Genomic DNA, 17,561 nt, shown 5'->3' with positions numbered 1-17,561 from the left:
AGGAAGAGAGAAAAGGAGGCAAAGATGCTGATTATCCCCCGTTAGTCAAAAAAGAAGTGAACCACGCCAGGACAGGGCCCACAATGCCCAATGTAGGTCAGGCGAGCGAGAAGCAGGGAGTGGTCATCAGTGTCGAAGGCCGCTGACAGATCAAGTAAAATCAGGGCCCCCACTACACCACCATCAACCAGCCTGGCCATATCATCCATTACCGAAACTAGGACACTCTCAGTGACTCTCCCGGGGTGGAAGCCAGACTGAAAGAGTTCAAGCACAAAGCAATCTTCCAAGAAAGAATAGGAGGGATTAATGACTCAAGAAGTGTCATGAAAAAATTAAGTGATGAAATAGGACGAAAATTAGACAGAACAGAAGCCTCCAGTGACGGTTTCTTTAAGAGAGGGATCACAATAGCCTGCTTAATTTCTTTAGTAATAAATCCAGAACAGCAAGAGAGGTTAACAGCCTGAGTTACGAAAGGAATAATCGCAGGCAGAAGATCCTTTAAAACAAATAAAGGGGCAGGGTCAGATGGCGCTGCAGATTTTGGATTAGAGGTAGTCGCCAACACAACCTCATCTGTAAACACCGGAAAGGTAGACCAGCCAGGAGTTGCCGGCTGAAAAGTGTTGTTACCCGGCATGTCGGCACCAGACTGGCATAGTTGTGTATGGCCACATTTACTTTCAATTTTGGAATTAAAGAACTCTGCTAAAGCATCACACTGCAACTGAGATGCAGGAGCAGCAGGCAAAAGCGAACAGTAGACGAAAAGGATTTAACAGAAAATAACTCCTTAGCTTGAAGAAGAGCTGTTTCAACTTTAAAGGTGAAAAAACGCTGCTTGGCAGCTTTCATAGCCAAATGGTAGCTTTTGGAAAGAGAAACAAAATTCAGTTTGTCATAAAAGCTGTAGGAAGAGCGCGGTTTGCGATCAGCTTGGCGCAACCCCAGTTTAGCCAGTTGAAGTTCAGCTAAAAACCATGGTTGAGAGGAACGGCCACGTACATGCTTCAATTTAACAGGTGTAGAGGAGGTCCCAGACATAGCCTACACCCCAGCCCCCCATTTCAAGATACCAGGGACTTACTCGCCGAGATATGTGATGTATGAGGAACAAATGAACCAACAGAGAGCAATTCTAGGCCTCTGCCCAATGCCCATCAGAAATGCAAGACCTGTCGAATTGCCTATAACCGGACAGCCATGGGCAGCTCGGTACCCACTGAGACAACCGTACCAGCAGCTGACCCGAAATGAAGACTACTTAGAGGCCGTCCCCTAAGAGACCGAAAGAGCCCTAATGGTGGATAAAATGGTGACGACATAAGAGCCTGGACAGTCGTACAGATGCACATAAATGACAAACGAAAAGAATAACATGAACATAAACAATGAACGAAAGTTGACACATAAAGGCGAAATACTAAGAGTAACAATGCGATGGACGTGTAAGAAGAAACGTAACCATGAAGTCAGATGAACACCCGTAAACTAACTGAAATGCCTGTAAATAGGCTTGGAACGCAAGAAGCTAAGAGAACGATACTGCTTGCAATGCTTAGTAGAAGCACAGAGCGGCAGGCGCCAACTATATATATCTACCTCAATGATGCATGCTATCCAAGTGCAACTCCATTTTGTGAAAGCAGAATTAAGTGCAGGCTTCAAGGGGCTATCAAGGCTGAGATTCATATTCCAGCTAAAACCAGAAGGGAAGAGCAGAATCGAAACTCAGTAAGAAGTAGCTCATGCCTGGGAATTCGAGGTCAACTCCAGGAAGGGAGGAGAGCGGCAACTCTGAAGAATCGTAACTTCAGAGCATGACTGCCAGCAGTGAAGGTCGAGATAAAGAGGCCCCAGGCAGGTGGCGAGGCTGAACAAAGAATCAAATGTACGAAAAGAAGGAAAATGAAGCAGATTCATGGTGAACAGACATGTGACCAGCCAAGCACAAAGAGGCACCAACGTCTGATGTCACCCAGAACCCGAGGATGCCATAACTTTTCTTGATAAGAAGCTACAGTTTCAAGGCCATCCTCAGCCAACTAATTGACACATAGCCCTACAGCGCAGATTGATGGAAGCAAGGGGAGGCAGGATGAATCTTGGGGCACAAGGCACCTGGGTGTCCATTCTACATGCTGCTAATTAAAGTGGATATTTATGCCTAGGGGTGTAACCCACCCAATCACAATGGACCAAATAATCTAGGGTCCTATAGCTGTATAACCAATAAGACATCGTAGTTGTAGTGACATCTATCACGAGTGATGTAGACGCCTACTTGATAAGAGTTATCCAATCCTCATGCTCTGTTACTATATACAGATATAGCACCTATACTTGTTACCTTTTCCAACCAATAGAATTGCATGTCAAACTTATGAGTTTTACACGTCAATGATGATGTGAATTTGCTATAAAAGTTTCTGCCTGCATGAAGAATTTGGGAGTTGAAGCGAGACAGGCGATCGCAATACTGCTGATTTCCATTTGTTTCCCCGTTTTTGTGCTTGCCATTAAACGGACTTCCCTTTGCCAATCCATTGTGTTGTCCTTATTAAATGGTGTTTGAGTAAGAGAATCCTGCACCCCATCCTCCTCGAGGTGCGGCTATCTTGTTTTTTAAGGTGCCGGATGGCGAGCTCTGAATCTCAATGGGTCCGTTTAGAGGTCGCTCCGCCCTCCAGTACACAGGCACCAGTTGGTCAGCAGCCATTAAGATGGCAAAGTCCACAGGCATGTCACTAGGGCATTTAGCCTTAACAACAGATGCCAAGTGGGACATATCCATGTCATACCAATTCCTCCTTAGCACAGAACGTGTGGGTGGCACAGGCAAGGAAGACTTCAGAGGCACCAAGACGGTGATCAAAAAATTATCTAACCAAGAGATCGGAATCAAAGGTAAAACTACCAGGCCAGAAATGGGTGGGTTCAGCAACATGTGGATTTAAGCCTAAATCATGAAAAGTTTCAAAGAATTGACCCAGAATAGTGCGAGGTGTGATTAAACCTAATGATCAAACCTAATGTTAAAATCACCCAAAACAACAAGATTAACATATTTCAAATGCAACGAGGCTACAAGCTCCAAAACAGGCTGTAGAAAATGCATATAGGCGCCTGGAAGGCGATACACTAACAAGAAATGAACAGATATTTCCAAACAGACTAGCAGAACTTCCATCCCCAAATCATAGACTATGGGCATAGTAATCCAAAGTGCAGTCTTACAAATAATAGCAATCCCCCCCCACCTGGATGGGCAGCAGCTCTGTCCAGATTATTGATTTTGTACCCCTCTGGTATAAACTGAGGAAACGGGGGAGCCGTAACACAGAACAGGTCAGTGGCATTGCCTTGAAATAGATCGTAGACGCTGGCAGCATGCGCCATTAAAGAGCATGAGTTGAGCAGCTGAATGGTAAGGCGGTGGGGGTATGGTTTTTCTAGTATGCTTTATTTGTTGAAGTAGGTGAAAGAGAGTCGTTTTATGATTGGTATAGGCAACGAGGGAATTGTAGCATGATTGGCGAAAGCTTAGGGCGAGGCGAGTAGGAGGAGTAGCTGGAGCGAATGCATTGTAGGTGAGTACCGCAGTGTGGACAGACAACACAGTAATTGGTGTGAGTCGTCAGAAATGAGTCGGACACAAGGTTGTCATGTTTTTACCAAAGATATTTATTGAAAGAAAAAGGATTGGAAAAATGTCCCCCTGACACTATGCTAAAGAGTTTTCACTGCCTATACACCAAAAACTAAGGAAATGTCTGTGTGAGGATTTCAATAACTGAAAAACCGTCCTTGAACCAAACTGTCCTATCCTATGTCAAAGGGGCTTGCCGGTAGAGACGCACCCACAAAGCCAAAGGGAGAAAGGTACACAAGAAGCAGGAGTACAAGGAGTTCTGCAGACAAGAAAGGATGGGCAACAGAGGCAGTGAACAGAAAGGGGCAGGGAGTACAAGTAAAACAAACGCGTTCGGTTCCCTCTTGGGGTGTATGCCGAATGGGGGGAAGAGTTTCCCACAGAAACAGGCAAAATCCAGCCTTCTGAGCAGGTTACTATTACAGGGCCCCACTCTGAATGCTCATGGAAAGGAACAACAGCAGTGGGTGCTTGTGTCTCGACTCTAAGGCACGAACAAGGTAACAGTATTCATAAGTCTGAAGCCTGTACGGGTCCAGCAGGAACTGAACAATGACTGCCTCCTGAAACAGGAACCAGCACTCTGTTAATGATCTGATATGATAGGTTATTTATAACACGTTTAATACCCAGAGGTTTTTAAGCGCGGAACCGGGGATCAAACCTGTGTTGCTCCGAACTGTCTTTCTTCCAAGGCAAGCATGTTGCCACTGAGTTATCCTCCCAATATGAGGTACAATACAGAAACGTGACAAAGGAAAGGGGCAGAGATTGCTTGCTAGAAACCCAGCAGCCAAACTCTGAACAAAGGAATTACACAAGGCGCAAGTGAAGACGAGAACTGTAACAGAAATATCCAGGGGGAAAAGGAAGTCAAAGTGAGCACGGTTCAGGACAGATAACCAGAAGAAAGAAGAAAAGCAAGAAAACTAGAATCTAAGTGCAGGGGTAAGGAGACTGGAAACTGTAGACTGGTAACAAGGAACAGTAACTCTGGACTGGAATAACAAGAGTAGGACTGCAGAGAGAAAACAAGGAAACTAGCTCTGAAGTGGGATATCAAGGGCAGGAATGAAGACTCAAGGAAGTTAAAGACAGGTAGCACGGGCAATGGGCACAGCACAAGGCACTGCAGGTAGGGAACAAGATAATTGGTGGTATAGAGCAACGGGCTGTAGACAGGGAACCGAGGACTGCAAGCAGGGGAGCAGGGCTGCAGTTTGAGAAGTACAGAAGTGCAGTGCAAAAGGCCGAGTAGCAGGGCTGCAAGGCAGATAGCACAGGGCTCTGGAACAGGTGCAGGTTCAGGAAACAACTAGACACAGAAGAAATACAAGGATCAAGGCAACAAAGGGCTAGAAGCGAGTTCAATGCAAGAGACCTGTGCTCCTGCAGGGAGCTGCTTAAATACTGACCTGCCCTGTGCCGAAGCAGGCTAATTAGCAGCACTTGGCGCAGCATACCTGAAGATAATTGGCCTCCTCCCTCTCTGGTCCTGGGAAAGTGAAAGCAGCACCGATCTCTAAGGCTTCTGGGGATTGTAGTTCTAAGACTGCTCCATAGGAACAGCCAGGGAATGGGAACTGTCACATGGTGCATTATGGGACATGTAGTTTGTGAAATTAAATAAGACAATTCCAAGGGCTTGTAAACAGAAAGTAAAGACAAAAATATTAATTGGCATTGTCCAGGGAATTTTATGGAGATTTTGCGTCACAAATAGTCCACTACACTATAAACAAATGACAATGTGTATGGAAAATATCTTCAACTGGGCAAAACATGTTCACAACTGAAATAAGTATAATTCCAACTAGAATATTCTCCAAGTTAGAAGCCCTTGGTTCCAGAGGGTGGATTCCTTTCCCTGGAGTATTAATTACAAGAATAGTCTATTTAGCAAACAGTTGCTTGGTGTCTTGCTTGGTCTTACAAGATCCCTGTTTAGGCAACCAAGTCTTTAACAGTCTTTCTTTAACATCCAACTTGCCAGGGTTCAACAAATAAACCCCAATCTTTCCTTTAACAATTAATTATGTGGCTGGCAAATTGCCTGGTTTACTTCCCTGCCAAGTTCCTCTATGCAATGCCAACTTGCCTGGTGTACTCTCCTACCCGGACTCTTTCTGCAAGGTCAATTTTCTGGTGTACTCTCCTGCCAGGTCTACACTAATGAGTTTCCCTTACCTGGTATACAACCTTGCCAGGATTTTTTATCAATTGCTTGCTGTCTTGGTAGTCAGGATTTCTCATATATTTCTCTCGCCTGGTGTCTTTGGGTTACCAAGACTTCTCATATGCTTCATTTACCTGTTGTCTTTGGTTTACCAGGACTTCTCATATGCTTTCTCTGCATCATCAATATTGTAGGTATGCCTCTCGGTTTGAGATATATATACTCTTGGTAAAGTTTCTTTATGTTTGGCCCCACATTTACATTTCATATATTCACAGTTCATTGGGGATTGCCTTTTAGCTTTCTGATATTCGCACAAGCCTTTCGTCGTATTCACAAGGCTATCATTTTCACAATGCTGTTGGCGCAGTCGCCAGAATGCCCCAACTTCCCCACTGGCCTCGGGCAGACTCACCGGCTTTCTCCAGCATCCCCGATTGGGCTCGCGCTTCTGCAGCATGCTGCTTCCATGCGCTTTCCGATCTGGAGGCTGTAGATGTTCTGCCGGCCTCCCTTGAGGCTCCACAATTGTACGTCTGCTTCCCTTCTGTATCCAGAACGGAGGACTCCAGTTTCTCTAGACCCGCTGAGCACCCAGAACCTTCTTCGCGGCTTATTCTGCGCTGCATCTCTGAATAGTGCGCTCGCCAGGTTTAGATGTCCCACGCACAGGTGCTTTGGAAAAACAACTAGACTGCAAGAGTCTAGTAGAGGAATGGATTTAGGAGTAAGTAATAGTTTCTCACAGTAGTAGTCACTGTTGCACTCCTAGTGCCTAGTTCCTCTTCCTCCATATCCCTCCCACCTTCCCTGCTAAAACTAGCCATCAGTTTGCTACGGCATAGTCGGATAGAAAAGGACTGGTGGTAAAAACACGGGGCATCATCTAGAGAGGGATGGTTGTGTGCGCTCTCGATTGAACAATCCATTAAATTAAGGGATTCTTTTTTGCTGGCTCGAATGGCTCTAGTCTCTTCCCAAGCAAGAATTCCCAAGAGTATGATGACAGGGGACTATAGAGTAGGGGTATCGACGTCACTAGCGTGAGAAGCTTTTACTTGTTTGTCAATCATGTCACAACCATAATTTCTATTTGATCTGTAATCCCTTGTTGCTCACCAATGAACAAAATATAATTTTTATAACTGAAAGATCATGCAGAGGAAGCACATCTCACATTAAACATTCTCAACCCACTATAACATCACAATTGAAGCAAGTAACAACTTCAAGGGGTAGTAAAAAAAGAAGCTGATCTTCTCTGCATTGTTTCATCTGCTGAATCTGACAAGAAATCCCAGCCAAGAATTTGTGTGGATTGACTCAGTCAATGGAACAGAGTTTGCAAATCTTGGAACCTGAACCTGTCTTCAGACACTGCTCCACATTAGCACAATGCAGTGGGGGTCAGACAAGTGGTTAGGGTTTATACCTTGTTTAAATTGTGGCAGATTTCTTCACTTACTGAATAGCGAACAGGCAGATACTTAGGAATGTACTATGACTGGTATAGACAGGCTATGCGTTTTGGATATAATAATGTGTTTTTGTTTTTATTGCCTAGATGAAAAAACGTGGTTTGGTGCCCACAGAGGCCACCTACACTGGCCTGTTCAATGCCTGTGCAGAATCTCCCTGGAAGGACACGGGCCTTCAGCACGCCTTAAAGCTGCACCAAGAGCTGAAGTCCAAAAACATACAGATGAATCTCATCACGTACCAAGCTCTGCTTAAGGTGGCAGCCATCTGTTCAGATCTGAAGACCTGCTTTGAAATATTCAAGGTAACATTTATTTATTTATATATACAGGAGGAACAATGCTCTGTTGATCACTTAGAACGTACACTAGATAAGAAATCAGATTTGACAGGAAGCAGTGATCTTCTTACAATGTGGTGAGTTTGATGGACATTCTGACCAGGTTGTGGAGGGGAGTAAATGGAACAGTCACTGGGGACAATATATAAGTAGACATCAATAGGTTAAGGGCAATGAACATTGGACATAGACGGTGTGACCATCATGATGGGCGAAGTGCTAGAGTGGAGGCAATGGAAATGAGGGACAAGGGCAGGTTATAGGCGAGGGGAAAATGTTAGCTAGCAGGCAGACGAAAGGTAGGTTAAGAGGGTAATGTGGAGGTGAGGAGATAGGCTTTTAGCTTGGTTTTGAACAAATCTGTGTGGAATGTTTCTCGGTTGTCTGGTGGAAGAGAATTCCATGCAAGTGGAGCAAGAAGAGAGAAGGAACTGAAGCGAGAGGAAGCACAGGGAGGGCAAGAAGCCACAAGAGTAGTTGAGGAGGCAGAGCAGAGATAACAAGAAGGCTTGTAGAGTTAGATAGAGGAGGATAGATACAGTGGGTAGATTTGTGAACCAGGAGAAGACATTTAAATCTGGCCCTGTTTTGCATCGACAACCATCCAATCTAGTGACTTCACAAGTAAGTAGTTGTGAAGTGAGGGCGTTCAAAGAAGGTCTGTTTAGTGAAGTTATTTATCTTGTCGAGAGGACAGATATCATATTTGGGGAGACCAAAGAGGATGCTGGCACAGTAGCCCAGTTTAGAGAAGACAAGAGTTGTTAAGAGATGCTTGACAGTGTTGAAAAGAACAAGGTGCCTTATTTTCCTAATATTTAGGAGGTTGAGGAGAGCTGCTGTTCCACTTTTGGAGATGAAAGTAGAGAAGGTGTGAGAAAGGTTGTATATGACGCTGATGTTTCTAGCTGAAGGAGAGTAGGGGAGAATGTCGGGTGGGAACTGGATAGGCAGATGAAGAGATGAGTGAGCTTTTGACAGGGAAGAAGAGCACCTATGTTTTGGTAGAGTTTAACACCAGAGTGCAAAGCCATCCAGTATTTAATGGCAGAGAGACAGTTTGAAATTTTGATAGAGGGATCAGAGGAGAGCTCAGGAAAAAAGACGATTTGGGTGTCGTCCGTAAAAGGTTGGCATGAAAACCCAGAGAACCCAGAGAGGAGATTAGTACCCCAGGAGCAGAGGTACAGAGGGTAAAGAGGAGTGGACCCAAGACGGAGCCTTGTGGAACACCAACAGTTAGAGGAGTGAGTTGAGAGGTTCTGTATGCTCCAGGAGGGGTGCAATATAGGATTCAATCCAGGCAAGGGCTTGATCGCGAATCCCAAAAAGAAAGAGTATTAAGGAGATCAGAGTGCCTCACACTAGCACAAGCCCTCGTCCTCTCAAAACTTAATTACTGTAGCATCCTTTTACTGGGTACCGTGACAACAAATCTTGCCAAACTGCAGCTACTCCAGAATAAAGCCTTACGTGCTGCCTTTGGCTTAAAACGGAATGATCACATCACATCGCACACATAAGAAGTTCATCGGCTCGCTGTTAAAGTGAAAATGCTCTTTAAGACTCTGATCACTGCTCATAAATGTATACGTAATGATGCCCCCTTCTATTTGAACAACAGTGTAACCCAAAAGGTGTCAACCAGGTCCTTAACATCATGTACCAGCACATACCTGTGCGTCCCTCGGTGCAAGAGCAAAAGGGTGGGAGGCTCTAACTTCCCAGTAGCTGCACCAACGCTCTGGAACACTCTACCGACACACATCAGAAATGAGCAATCACACCAGCGTTTCAAGACAATGATCAAAACTTGCTTTTTGACAAATTCGACTAGGGCCTTTCTATTGTTCGTCAATGCTTGCAACATGTTGTCATTAATTAATTAATGTATGTAACCAGTATCCTAACTCTGTAACAAGTGGCGCTCTCAAGTAACCAACGCTGTGATACCCTTGGGAACCCCTGTGCATTTTAAAAACTCCTTGGCAGTGTGTGGTTTACATAATTGTGTGCAGTTTGGCTGCTGGCATGGTAGACATGCTTTACTTTCGGGAACAATGTGGATAATGGCATGTCAATAAATGCTTTACATACTTGGGAGCAATTCCGATGAGTCATCGCAGTGGTGCCTTATATACAGTCACAATATATCATAGCAGTTTGACCACTGGCATGACAAATTGCAATGTGAGCCTTATGTATTTGGTATTACCGATACGTATGCCATATTTCCGAAAATAGAAACGCTATGTTTTCAGCATGTCCAAATTTGTCGTAGGTCTGCGCTGCATTCTGCTTCGGAGGTGTTGAGGCGTAGTCTGGTGTAAGTAGGTGGAGAATGTATGTGAACAGCATGACCACATTTCGTCATAGTCCTTGCTGTATACTGATGTGTGTGGATAGCCATGCCTGTCGCCAGTAAAGTGGTGTATTATATGTACCCTGCCTCCATTGGTGGCGCTTTGTTGTTAGAGTGCCCGCTTAGGTACTTGGTATCTTCTGTTGATTCTTTTGGCTGTGATAAAAACGGTTAGTAGCAGCGACAGTCTGTGTGCCAACTGCTCGCCGCAGGCGGCACAAGGGTTGTGCCTCCAGATTCTTCTAGGCGGTTCGGGTGGCGGATCTACCCTGATATCAAACCCTTACTGTGCATTTTAAGGAGGTACCTTTTCCAAGAGCTGCCCATCCTATGGTTTATATTTGCGCAATACATGTGCACCCTCCCAGCCCCCCACCCCCATTCCTTCCGGAGTGATTCTAAGCTAGTTCTTGATTGACCCCCTATGGTGTAGGGGACACCCCCACCTGGCCTGCTGATTCGGGTTAAGTCCATGGCGGCCCGACGTCCATGAATTCCCTGTAGTGCATACAACTCTGTACAATTGCAGTGGTAGTGGCGTTGGTTCTATCCCACTACTGTGCTTCTACTGCTATTGTTAGGATTTGCCTGTTTTCCGTACATGCCTGGTGCAGTCATTCATCAATTCTGTGGCATTACATATTAAGTGTGCTGTGAATCAGCTAGTGGCGCTTGAAGGTAGGCTGGGTCATGAAACGTGTATGATGGCGTCTGTGGTCTAGGCTGCTGCGAACACAGTCGGCACCGTCTGCAGTTTGGAGACGCCTCGAACACAGTCAGCACCGCCTGGGGAGACTGTTCATATAGCCGGAATTTTACATTTTTGGGGGGTTTTCATGATAATGCAGGTTTTATTTTAAGAAGAGGTCATTTTTGGTGCAGCGGATGTGCAGAGGAAGAGTGTTCCACATGGTGGGCGCTAGGATAGAGAAAGCCGAGCTGCCAACTCTGGTGGAGTGGTGTGGTGGAATAGCCAGGAGGCGAGTTTCGCCTGATTAGAGGTTTCTGGCGGGCTGGTAGTGGATGATTTTGTTCTGAAGGAACTCGGGACCAGTCTTATGGAGGGATCGGTGTGTGATGCACGTGGCTTTGAAGGTTGTTCTTAGGCTAACTGGGAGCCAGTGCAGAATTCTGAGTCTGGGGGTGATGTGTTCTCTTGGTGAGATGGCACGGAGCAGTCTGGCTGCTGCGTTTAGATATGTTGATGTTTCTTGAGTTGGCGTGCAGAGACGTAGTCAGGGTGGGAGATAATGGCCAGTATTGCATAGACACTTGGAGGGTAAGCGAGGTAAGGAAAGATTTGTTTTGGGATTGTGAGAAACCTGGAGGTGTCTCCCTGACTAGTCCCTGTTGATCTGTCATCCATGTGGGCAGGAGACACGGCCATCGCTATTGGATCAAGTTCCCCGGGGTGAACCAGTGAGGGAGAATCGCCAGGATGGGGGGGTCCGCAGGGAATGGAAGTGGGACACTGATGGGTGAGATGTGGTATCCCCCTTATTATACCACCTGTTCCCCATCCCACCCTGAAGGATACTCAGACACTCTATCCGATACGAACACCAGAGCTGTTACCTGACATGTCCCAACACAAGGGTCAGGCAATTGACCAGAATCACACACACACACACACACCCGACAGCCCTTTCCCTTCCCCACAGGGATAAAAGTTGGCGCACAAGAGCAAAAGATGAGCAAGGCAGACGGCACGATGAGAGAGCTAACTCGGCACGTCTGTTCAAGAGGAGAAAGACGGCGCGAACCGAGACGGTGACAAGGAGAAGCAACCTTGCCTTTTCCGACCCAGGCCCGTGAAACCTCTGCACAAGGAATTGGAAGACCACGAACAATAGCCAGCGTGTGTTGCTGCAGATGACAACGGTACACGGGGCCCTCCGGCGCTGAAACCAAGCCAAGGGGAGATGCTTGCCACTGTGGTACCGCCCTTGACTCCAGAGACAAGAAAAGCCAAGCAGTTCATCACAGCCGGTGAGTCGAGGGGAAAGCTGATAAGAAACCGAACAGTGTTCAACAAAAGTAATCAACGGCTAATTGGAGAAAGTACAAAGAACTGTTAATAAAAAAGGGGAAAGCCAGCTGCAGGTGAGTCCGGCACCACGTGGGTGCTCACTTGAGAAACCCTGTGCGATTACCAGATTGTTGAAACTATCGTTACCAGACGAGCTTAGGAAAGGTACGAGAAGAGGGTCAAAGTGGTCATACGGGGGTCTAGTAAAATCCTCTTTACAATCAAAAGTCTTTGACTGGGAAATGAAGGTAAAACTAAGGGAAGTGAATCACACACCGTGTGAATTGCAAGAGTGAACCCGACGGAGGGATGCCTATGAACAGGGGGCGAAGTCTGATGTTCCAATGTACAGTGTGTTGACAAGAGTGAACCCAACAGAGGGCTGTCCACAGTGAACTGTTTAAAAAGACATTACGATTTGTGAATGTCACAAATGAGATTGTGTTGAAAGCTGTAGTGAACCCGGCAGAGGGAGTCTAACATTCTAGAAGGATCGTAGCCCGGAAGAGGGGAATCCAGGGGTGAAAAGGCATCACCCAACGTGCAAGCAGAAAGGAACTTTTCTTTATTATTTTTGGAAAACATCAGGTCCTCGGAGGCAAGAGACTTTTTATAGAAGGAGACGTCGCCACCGAAGATCCTGAGAGCGGAACTGCAGTCTCGTGCTGGTAAAGCTCGAGCGTGTGCTGTGGTCCGGAGTCGCACCCAGTCTCGTGCTTAAAACATGGGGAAGGCAGAACCTGACTACCGCATCCTGATTTATTATTTGTGAACACTTCTTTCTTTCCCATGAATCCTATCCTACACTCTTTGTTTGTATTTAGCGTAAGGATAGGCAATAGTTTTTTTTAGGATGGGCCCTTTTATTTGACAAGACGCCACTAGAATTGCCTTATTATTATTTGATGGTCAGAACTTGCTCCCATCTTAGATTTAGGTTTAGATTAGGCGTTTTTCTAACCCGCATATACTGTTAAATAAACACCCTTGAACTGTGATCACTTGTGTCTGTCTTTACTGTTGCCACCATGAGTTCCTTACAGGATGCATAGGTGGAAATGGCAGCTTCTGGACACAGAGTTGATGTGCTTGGAGAGGGATAGGTCTGCGCCCATGGTGTATCCAAACATTTTTTATACAGAGGTGGAGGTGGCAGGTGGGAGGTGGGGCTCCAAGGGCAGCCGGCCACAGTAAAGGTTGAGGGATAAGAGCAGTTTTGCCACATATCGGGATCTCTGATTGGCACAGGTTGAGGATTAGATGGTTGTTTGTCATCCAATGATCGATGTGGGAGAGATGCCTACGGGCTGCTAGTGCACTATATAAATATAAATGGGTGAGATCTAGAGGAGGAGAGACTTGGATCTTGGGGATTTTTAAAATGATCTGCGTATCGTCTGCGTTTTATTTTTTTTATTTAATAGTTTTTTTATAATGCGCCTAATACCATACCCGAGTTTGGTTTCTAAGCACGGATCCGGGATTCGAACCTCTGTTTCTCTGCGTGGTCTTGGTTCCAAAACCAGTGTTTTGCCCCTGTGCTATCCTCCGTTGACAGTTGTAGTTGTAGCAGGTAAGGTTGTGTGAGCGGATGCGAGCTCGCAGTGGACTTACGTAGTGGGTGAAAAAGAGTGGTGATAGTAAGGCCCTTTCCTGAGACCCTTTTTTGAGTGGGCGGGGGAAAAAGGGGAAAGCAGAACTATTTGTGAGCAATTCGAGGTAAAGGAGGTGATTCAATTAAGGGCTGAGTCTTTGATGCCTAGAGTGTGGAGCCTGTTCCTCAGTATTGTGTGGTTGTTTATATCGGAGGCCGCGGATAGATCCAGGCGGACGAGTGCAACACACAGTCGGCAGTTCTTTTTAGGTCGTCCCAGATGGTGACCAGAGAATATTTCGTTCCACAGAGTGGTCGGTACCCCAAATGGCCTGGGTCGAGGAGGGATTCTGTGAAAAGGCTGAGTTGTTTATATGCCGCACGGTCAATTAGTTAGACAATGAAGCGGGTATTGGAGATTGGGCTTTAGCATCATTAACTTAATCTAAATAACCTGCATCCATTCCGACTCGCTGAGAAGCAGCCAGTGCACTCTCAACGGATCCCTGGTGCAATGGGCAGTATGGGTCTATTTTAAGTTTCACTCGCCCAATCAGCAGCCCTCCTGCCCCATGCCACCAGCAGACTGGTGCACATGAACATCAAATGAGACGCACCCTGGTATGTTTTATCAGATTGTTAATATAATTTTCAGCACACTGGAATATTTGATATGTTATAGGTTATAGAGTGGCAGGCACTGCCCTATAGTTAAAATAAAACCTGTTTTCATTGACTTTTGCGACTATTCTTTTGCTAATAACCTTTGACTCGAAGTTGGATGACATTTTTCAGATAAATTGTCCGACATGGGCCCCTGCAAACTGTAAAGTTTGGAGATGATTTGTTAAACGGTCCAAAAGTTATTAAAAGAAACCAAAACAGTTTTTGGCCTACTCACATTCATTTTCCCATAAAGAAAATTCTGCTTCCCATAGCGCAAAAAACGTCTAATAGATTTGCACCAAATGAGAAACAAGTTGGCCACAATCTGTTACTCCAAACCATAAAATGGATTATGTGCATCGGGTGCCCCCGGTTCTAAGAAAGCTTTTAAACATCTACCATGGTGCATTGCAGCAACTGAGACTTTTCAGAAATGAAAAGACACCATCTTGTTTTCCACCAATGCTAGCCGCTTTTGGGAGTCATTTTACACTAAAATCAGTAATTTTACTGTAATTTTGCAGTAAATTTACGAGCAAGCAAAGGGTCCCAAATAACTCTTTCCAACATGTATGCCAAAACACCAAGTTGGTAATTTAGTAAAAAATGTTAATTGCCTGCAGGGGACTACCAACATTAGTACTTGCGTGCTGTTGTGTGCCCCTGTTGCAATTGTAAACCTTTATAAAACAGTTTAAAAGTGAAGCGTAAAACCAGCCAATATTGCTTTTACATTTCCTTTTTACTCCGTTTAAAAAAAAAAATTAAATGTTGCCTCCATATTATTTTTTGCAGAAGGCATTTCCAATGCATTCTTAAGGAATCACATGCTTTTATCAGGTGATTAAAAACAGCTTAATCCATGGCTTTAAAGTCGGCATGAAAATCTCATAACATGGTGGCGGTCGCCCAGGGTTCAACAGGGACAGCGTCCATGATAGTGTGAATATATGGACCTTGGTGATTGGCCCAGCCCACTGTCCAGGGCCATTGGGTCAGCTTAGTTAGTAGGCAGGGGACATGGGCAACAGGCCGGGGCCTCTGGTCATAGCCAGTTGATACAGGTCCAACAACTTATGTCTTTCAAAGAACCACTAACCAATAGAGAGACCAGTGAATTGCAGCACCTGGTGTAGTTGCAAATCACACTCGGAGGACACAAGGTGTATTTAATCAGCCTCATTGGTGATGGCTGTGTCTTCTGTAAGCAGAGCTACAACCAGTTTGGAGCCAGCGCTCTTGCAATTACGGAAGCAACTTAACGAGACTTGATGGCCCCAAGCCTTTGAACAAGCTGGGTGGTATACTTTTTTTTTAAGGTGTACTGACTACTCATTGGGTCCTGAAGAAAGTGGGAACAACAATATATACCCCACTGAAACTGGTCAAACAGATACGTAGTGGGATGCCCAGCTAACACCCTTGACAAAATATAGATTTTAATTTTCGGCCTAATGGGTAGAAGCATTAAAATTGTTTCTCTCCTACTTAAACTCACAATCCAGCCACTTCTTTTTGCTCTCTGGGTGTTTTAATCGTAATTTCAAGTAGACACTGGCCTAAGGAGGGTCAATCTCTTCTCTCCACCCTAACCCTAGACAGGCGACTCACCACCTCCATCCAGGGAGAGTCCATCATCCAGAGTTCAGTTTGTTTTGGTTGGAGGGCCATACAGACTATTGGTTAATGGTTCTTTGAACAACATAAGTACGTTTTTGGTCCTGTATCTTATGTGAGTGAAAACATTTGGGATTGTGTACAAGGTTTAGTTACCCATTCTCCGTTCCTTTTGTGTGTGAATAACTGCACTTCGGTCAAACAACCAAATCCTAACAAAATCCTTCACATTCAGTTAAAAACTTTACTTAGTACAGAGTTAAGTTGTTAAGTTGATAAGATTTGTCAGGAAAAAAAAACAGGACAGAGGTTGACCATTTTAACTCTGTCCTCCCTTGTTTTCAGCCCGTGTGCACATGCATGAAATCACATCAGGGATGAACAATAAGATAAAAAATGACATCATTGGGGGGGCTATGGAAAAATGACATCATGGGGTGGGGCTATGGGAAAAATTCAGAGTTAGATTGGTCCTAACTTTCCACACCTGCTGAATTTCATGGGTGTTGCTGTCACTAATCGGATCATCTTAACTCTGTATATGTGCATGTGTGTATATTTTTGTGGGGGGTTTCTTTCTTCCAATGTTGTAAACTAGATCTAGAAATTAACATATTACAAATGCTGTCCTGAATCATGTTCATGGTCTCTTTGTTCATTGAATTAAGGAAATACTTGAGTTTGGCTGCATCACATGAACTCGCAATTAAGGACCACAGGTTAAGGTCAGAACCAGAGTACATGTGCTGAGTGCCCAGAATGTGCATTGCATTACGAACCTGGCGAACTATTTACTGCTGGGGTGCTGTAGATGTGCTTAGAATGTCTCCCAGGATTTGCCCATGCTGCAACAGGATCTTTGACTGCCAGTACTCTAGTGAGAGTGGGTGCAAGCCTCCCCAAAACCAGAATGAGAGGAGTGTGGCTGATTAGGCCAGTGTGAGCTTAAAGGGGGTGCTCTTGGTATCTGCCGTAAGGGCAAGGATTGCCAAAGCCCACACAGTGCAGGAAATCCAGCAAATAAGGAGGGAGCACAGCAGACTGGTATAGATCAGAAACCTGTTGACGCAAGGATTCTGGACTAAACAATCTCCAAAAGCACTTGAAGGCAGAGCTAGGAGCTTTCTACCAAGAACATGAAATGTGCAACAAGCTATTCTGCCATGGCCGTGGTATCAACAGATAACTCTATTCCGTAGTGTAAAGTTTAATGGTCTGTATTGTTAAACACTGTTAGCAGGGATCGAAATAAGTGTTTGTTGAGCGGGAGTTAAAAACAGCTCCTGGGTATGTTGCATCACCCAATATGCTTGAGCTACGTTTCAGGAATGACAAGCTAGTACCTACAGAGTTGCAAATTATTTTCCACTTGAGAGACAAACTATGATCTTTTGTTCATTATAAATGACCAATTGTGATTTAAATATTTTCTAGATGTGTCCCAATACTGATTTAGAAATAATCCCAAACACTGACCATTAATTTGGCATAGGTATGTTTATATGGCACCAGTTGGCCTCGGGAGTCAAAAATGGCTTGTGGTAGCTGTTGGCATCTGTCTAACAAGGCTCTTCTAGGCTACTATTAGGAGCTAAATAGCTCTCAGCAATTTCGAACCATGAAGTAGTGTTAACTGATGTCAC

The 17,561-nt window shown here is 45.0% G+C and overlaps 1 protein-coding gene across 7 annotated transcripts in view; it reads left to right on the top strand.

Moving 5' to 3' along the window:
* The window catches only part of PTCD1 (pentatricopeptide repeat domain 1), a 688,818-nt gene that overhangs the window by 276,797 nt on the left and 394,460 nt on the right, over positions 1-17,561 (top strand). For all 7 annotated transcript variants that reach the window (XM_069645574.1, XM_069645570.1, XM_069645569.1 and 4 more), the window contains one exon: positions 7,396-7,614. In XM_069645574.1, coding sequence (XP_069501675.1) covers positions 7,396-7,614 — 219 coding nt within the window. The remainder of the gene's footprint in view (positions 1-7,395; positions 7,615-17,561) is intronic.

The sequence above is a fragment of the Ambystoma mexicanum genome, chromosome 2p (genome assembly GCF_040938575.1).
Source record: "Ambystoma mexicanum isolate Mex_15411 chromosome 2p, UKY_AmexF1_1, whole genome shotgun sequence".
In the NCBI taxonomy this organism is placed as follows: domain Eukaryota; kingdom Metazoa; phylum Chordata; class Amphibia; order Caudata; family Ambystomatidae; genus Ambystoma; species Ambystoma mexicanum.
This window is presented reverse-complemented; position numbering and strand designations above follow the sequence as displayed.